Source organism: Cebus imitator, unplaced genomic scaffold (assembly GCF_001604975.1).
Source record: "Cebus imitator isolate Cc_AM_T3 unplaced genomic scaffold, Cebus_imitator-1.0 Scaffold385, whole genome shotgun sequence".
In the NCBI taxonomy this organism is placed as follows: domain Eukaryota; kingdom Metazoa; phylum Chordata; class Mammalia; order Primates; family Cebidae; genus Cebus; species Cebus imitator.
In genome coordinates, this window is record NW_016107700.1 from 814,924 (window position 1) to 821,099 (window position 6,176).

A 6,176-nucleotide genomic window follows, 5' to 3' on the forward strand; every position below is an offset into this window, starting at 1 on the left:
ATAAGGACACGTGCACACGAATGTTCACTGCAGCACAGTTTACAATAGCAAAGACCTGGAACCAACCCAAATGCCCATCGATGATAGATTAGACAGGGAAAATGTGGCACATATACACCATGGAATATTATGCAGCCATCAAAAAACAATGAGTTCATGTCCTTTGTAGGAACATGGATGAACCTGGAAACCATCATTCTTAGCAAACTGACACAAGAACAGAAAATAAAACACCGCATGTTCTCACTCATAGGCGGGTGTTGAACAACGAGAACACATGGACACAGGGAGGGGAGCACTACACACTGGGGTCGGAGGGAAATAGGGGAGGGACAGTGGGGGGTGGGGAGTTGGGGAGAGACAGCATGGGGAGAAATGCCAGATATATAGGTGATGGGGAGAAATGCAGCAAATCACACTGCCACGTGTGTACCTATGCAACAATCTTGCACGTTCTTCACATGTACCCCCAAACCTAAAATGCAATTAAAAAAAAAGGTCTTAAAAAAAAAAGATTTTCCACTTAAGGACAGATTCCTTTTTTCTAGGAAGTATTATTTTAGACTGCTAGTTTCCAGATCATGTTCTATGTTTTGTTTAAATGCACCAACGCTATAAAAATATATAATCAGCATTACTTAAAACCCTGGCTAAATCAGATGTGGTATCCAGCAGTGGTAAAGCTTCCAGTATTGGCCAATACACTGTGGTAAAGTTCAGAAGAAAATAAAATCTACTTTCACAGTGAGGAAAGTTCTTTGTCTCAGTGGTTATATTAGGGAAGTATATGACACCATCCTCAAATTCACTGTGTATTAAACCAGCAGATGAGGGAATCACTAAGGTGGAATGGCAGGTGATGCAAAGGGAGATAATGGGTGTTTTTATTTATTTATTTTTTTGAGACGGAGTCTTGCTCTGTCACCAGGCTGGAGTAGAGTGGCATGATCTCGGCTCACTGCAGCCTCCACCTCTAGGGTTCAAGTGACTCCCCTGCCTCAGCCTCCTGAGTAGCTCGGACTACAGGCACGTGTCACCACACCTTATTATTATTATTATTTTTTGTATTTTAGTATAGACAGGGTTTCACCCTGTTGGCCAGGATAATCTCGATTTCCTGACCTCATGATCCGCCCACCTAGTGCTGGGAATACAGGCATGAGCCACTGCGTCCAGCCAATAACGGGTGCTTTCTTTAGGCAGAAGAGTCTAGGACTCTTTAGGACAGAGGCAAATAATCCAAGAAAATTGAAAGAGAACAGCAACCATAATGTAACAAATGTCATTCATAATCATTGCCACGGGCTGATAACCATTTGACTTATGGGTGAACTCCTGTAAAAGAGGCACCTGGGGATTTCTGGCTACCGAGCACTTTTCCTTCCACCTTGATGTTCATTTTAAAATGGGTAAGCATCAATTATAGGCTGAATGGTTTTTTGTGGAACACCTTATTTATCCCTTAATACCTCATAACTGAGGAATTAAAATATTCTATTCAATTCCTGAATAGAAAAATGCAATTCTCAAGGGGATTATTATATAGTTTACAATAGTCTTACAAAGTTACTAGGTTGGTACAAAAGTACTTGAGGTTTTAGCCATTATATGCTCATTTCATTTTCAGAAATTCAACTACTACTGTAGATAGTTTAGGTGACCTTTTCCATTTCTGAAAATAAAGAGGATACAGACTGAGTATGAGAGGGGCTGTGTTAATCTGTCTACATACAGCCTCCGTTTCTGCGACCCTCTAAAATTGTGACCATATCCCTAAGCCGTACGCTGATGCCAGTGTATTTACTAAACGTGTCCCTCAAATGCACTTTTGCAGTGTTGGAGGAAAGACTGACTGGGTTATACTTAACAAGAAACTACAGGAGTATTGCAGTTTTACAGAAAGTGTAAGGTATTTTCAACAATAAGTACTCTCAGGTTATACTTTATTCTTGGACTAATCTAACCCCTTTAAGGAGGAGATGCCACTAAAGCATGATCAGGCAAACAACCTCTCTGGGAACACATGCTGTGAACTGCAACATTTAATGGTGAATTAAGTGTAAATCTAAAAGTTAAATAATCTTACCCTCGGGGACCATCTGGAATGGCATTTGCTTTGCGGCAGGTATCTAGAACACTTGTTCCAGGATCAAGAACTAATTCAGAAAATGGAGCTTCTTTAAACAACTCTTTTAACTCTTGATCAGACATGTCCTCCAGTGCATCTATGCTACTGTGATAAAGGGCTTGTGTACATCTGAAAAAAACATTTTAAGAGCCATATCAGGTAACTGCTTATTCAAATACAGGTTCTAATACCCATTAACCAATTACAGAGTGTCCAAGTTCTAGACTATAAGCTTTTAAAACATCTATCTGGTATGATTCATAAACTTAATTCAAGGTAATCCTTCTTTCCAATAAACAGGCTATCTTAAATCACTAAGTCAAATACTGACAATGCTTGTCAGTGATAAATGACAAGACAACCCTAAAACAGCATACCTCCTACTTTCCTCATGTCCAGCCATTAAATAACCATCAAGTGTTAATTATTCTAAATAACTACCTTTTAGCAGAGTCCAGTCCTTCTCGTCCATGAACAAGCTTTGTTACTTCTGCTGCCAGTCGTTTCTGAGGACCCCGCCATTCTGGCTCTTTGACATGCAGCTGCATGATATGATCAATTTCTGGAAGGGGCAGAAAAGTGAACAGCTTCAGGTACCTTCGGGAAAAAAAAATAAAGTGTAACACTTATATCACACACCTAATTTTTATCTCCAGCTCCCTTACCCTTTCAGGTTATCCTTATTTTTAAATATGAAACACACATGCAGAAATGTACTGAACATAGCAGGCCCTATGCACACTTCACCCAGATTTAAGATGTTACTATTCTGGCATTTTTGTTTTCAATTTATTAATTATTTTTTTGAGATAGGGTCTTGCTGTTGCCCAGGCTGGAGTGCAGTGGCATGATCATGGCACACTGCAACCTCAAACTCCTGGGCTCAAGCAATTCTACCACCTCAGCCTCTTGAGTAGCCGGGACCACCGGCTTGTGCCACCATGCCTGGCTAATTTTGTAATTTTTTGGTAAAGATAGGGTTTCCCATGTTGCCCAGGCTGGTCTCAAACTCCTGTGCTCAAGCGATCCTCTTGTCTCAGCCTCCCAAAGTGTATGGGGTTACAGGCATGAGCCACCACACCCAGCCTCAACTTTCCTTTTTAAAAGGAACAAAATAGGCATAGATGAAGGCCCCAGTCCAATTGCATTCCCTTCCTTGCCACCAGAGATAACCATAAATCTAAGTTTACGTGCTGCATTCCTTCTCAAGCATGTTTTTATACTTTTATATGCATGTGGCCATAAAAAAAAAGTACTGTGTAATTTAAAAACTGTAAATCATCATGCTTTGCATAATGGTTTCTGTCAATGACGGACTGCATACACCAGCAGTCCTCAACCTTTTAGGCACCAGGGGATGGTGGGGAGGGGAGGTGGTTTCAGAATGAAACTGTTTGCCCTCAGATCATCAGGCATTAGTTAGATCCTCATAAGGAGTGTGCAACCTAGATCTCCTGCATGTGCAGTTCACAATAGGGTTGGTGCTCCTACGAGAATCTAATGCCGCTGCTGATCTGACTGGGGATGACCCAGGTGGTAATGCTCTCTCGTCTGTCACTTGGCTCCTGCTGTGCAGCCCTGTTCCTAACAGGCCACGAACTGGTACCATCCAACAGTGGTCCAGGAGATTATAATACCATATTTTATTGTACCTTTTCTATGTTTACATATACAAATACCCTCGCATTAACACTGCCTCCAGTATTTAGTGCAGTAATGTGCTGTACACATTTGTACCCTAGGAGCAATAGGGTACACTGTATAGCTTAGGTGTGTAGTAGGCTATGCCATCTATGTTTGCGTAGAGACACTCTATGATATTTGCAATGATCAAATCACCTAACAATGCATTCCTGAGAATGTATCCCTATTGTTAAGCGGTACGTGACTATAATATCATCCTATATGTATTCTCTTTTTTAACCTTTGGAAAAAAATACATAACACACAAAGATACAGCTTAATGAATCATAAAACTTCTATGTAACAATCACCATGGTTAAGAAATACAGTATTGGCTGGGTGTGGTGGCTCATGCCTGTAATCCCAACACTTTGGGATGCCGAGGCGGGCAGATCACGAGGTCAGAAGTTCAAAACCAGACTGACCAAAATGGTGAAGCCCCGTCTCTACTAAAAACACAAAAATTAGCTGGGCATGGTGGCGTGCACCTGTAATCCCAGCTACCTGGGAGGCTGAGGGAGAAGAATCGCTTGAATCTGGAAGGTAGAGGTTGTAGTGAGCCGAGATTGCACCCGCTGCACTCCAACCTGGGTGACAGAGTGAGACTGTGCCTCAAAAAAAAAAAAAAAAAAAAAAAAAAAAGAAATAAATACAGTATTGCCCCTACCCAAGAACAAGCAAACGTATCACACAACCTTCCAAGTTAATCACTATTTTGCCTTTCATAGTAATCACTTCCTTGTTTTTCTTGATACCTTTAACAATCTCAGTATGCCTCCCTTAAGAGCATCAGTTAATTCTGCCTGTCTTTAAGACTTTATATAAAAGGAATCATACAGAATTTATTGTCTGGCGCAGTATGTTTAGGATATTCATCCATGAAGCTGCATGTACAGCATTCCATGCTATGAATATCCTACAATGTGTTTACTTACAACTGCGGACTTCTGTGCTGTTTCTACTTTTAGACAATTGCTATTAATGCTGCTCTGAATAGCCTCATATACCTCTCCTGGTGCACATGTGCATTAATTTCTATTGGGAACATGCCCAGAAGAGGAACTGGTGGATCACAGGGTACGTGCATATTTAGCTTTAGTAGGTACTGCCAAATGTTTTTCCAAAGTGCTTCTATGTGTTTATTCTCCCACCACCTTGGAACATTCTTGTCAACACTTGGTTCTGCCAACTCTTTTGTTTAGCCATTATGGAGGGTGCATAATGGTATCTCATTGTGCCTTTATCTTATGTTTTTCTTCTCAGTGTGAAGGTTAAGCACCTTCTTCTATGTTTTTGGCCTTTGGATAGGATCTTTGTGAAGTACCTATTCAAGCCTCTTTTCATTGTTCTACTGGGCTGTCTTTTTCTCACAGGCTTAGATAAATTTTTAGTATTAAACATGTTTAATATAGTATTTACATAGTTTTTCATTTTTTAATTTTTAAAATTATTTAAAATTTTTTTTGTGGGTATACAGGTGTATATATTTATGGGATACATGAGATGTTTTGATACAGGCGTGCAATGTGAAATAAGAAATCCTTTATATTAATTTGAATACAAGCCCTTTATCTATCATTTAGATAAATGTATTGAAAATATCTTCTCCCACTCTTAAGTGACATATAATGAACAGATCTTATTTTTAATTTAGCCTAATTTAGCGATCCCTTCCTTTTGTGTCCTGTTTAAGAATCTTTCCCTATCTTAAAGTCATAAAGGCATTTTCCTATTTATCTAAAAGCTTTATTGTTTTGTCTTTTATTTTAGATTTAGGTCTATAATCTACCTGGAATTGACTTTTGTGTACTATGTAAGGTTAAGTTTCATTTTTTTCACCCACAACAACATCTAACTAATGGAGCAATATTCACTGAAGACTGTCTTCCCTAACTGCAATGCCACCTTTGTTAGAGATAAGGAGACCATATATGCTAGGATGTGTCTAGATTCTCTAATCTGTGCCACTGGTCTCCTAACTTTACATTTAAACATGTACCTTTAAACCTAAAGGTCATTATTAGAATTAATGAGTTTGTCAGAGTTGCTAGATTTAAAGGTAATATATATAAAGCAATTGTATTTCTATACACCAGAACCAGAGAGAAAATGCAATTTTCAAAAAGCTTATCAATTCTCTAGGCCAGGGGCGGAAACTCAAGCCTGTAATTCTAGCACTTTGGGAGGCTGAGGCAGGTGGCTCACTTGAAGTCAGGAGTTTGAAACCAGCCTGGCAAACATGGTGAAACCCTGTCTCTACAAAAATACAAAAATTAGCCAGACGTGGTGGTGTATTCCTATAGTCCCAGCTACACAAGAGAATTGCTTGAACCCAGGAGGTGGAGGTTGAAAGGAGCCAAGATCG

The 6,176-nt window shown here is 39.7% G+C and overlaps 1 protein-coding gene across 2 annotated transcripts in view; it reads right to left on the reverse strand.

The window, feature by feature from the left end:
* YARS2 (tyrosyl-tRNA synthetase 2) overlaps positions 1–6,176 on the reverse strand; it is a 26,708-nt gene that overhangs the window by 17,055 nt on the left and 3,477 nt on the right. For both annotated transcript variants that reach the window (XR_005196778.1, XM_017507926.2), the window contains exons 3-4: positions 2,570–2,725; positions 2,087–2,257 (exon numbers count right to left, since the gene is read on the reverse strand). Coding sequence is in view for 1 of the 2 variants with exons in the window: in XM_017507926.2 (XP_017363415.1) it covers positions 2,087–2,257; positions 2,570–2,725 (327 nt within the window). In the remaining variant the exon portion in view is untranslated. The remainder of the gene's footprint in view (positions 1–2,086; positions 2,258–2,569; positions 2,726–6,176) is intronic.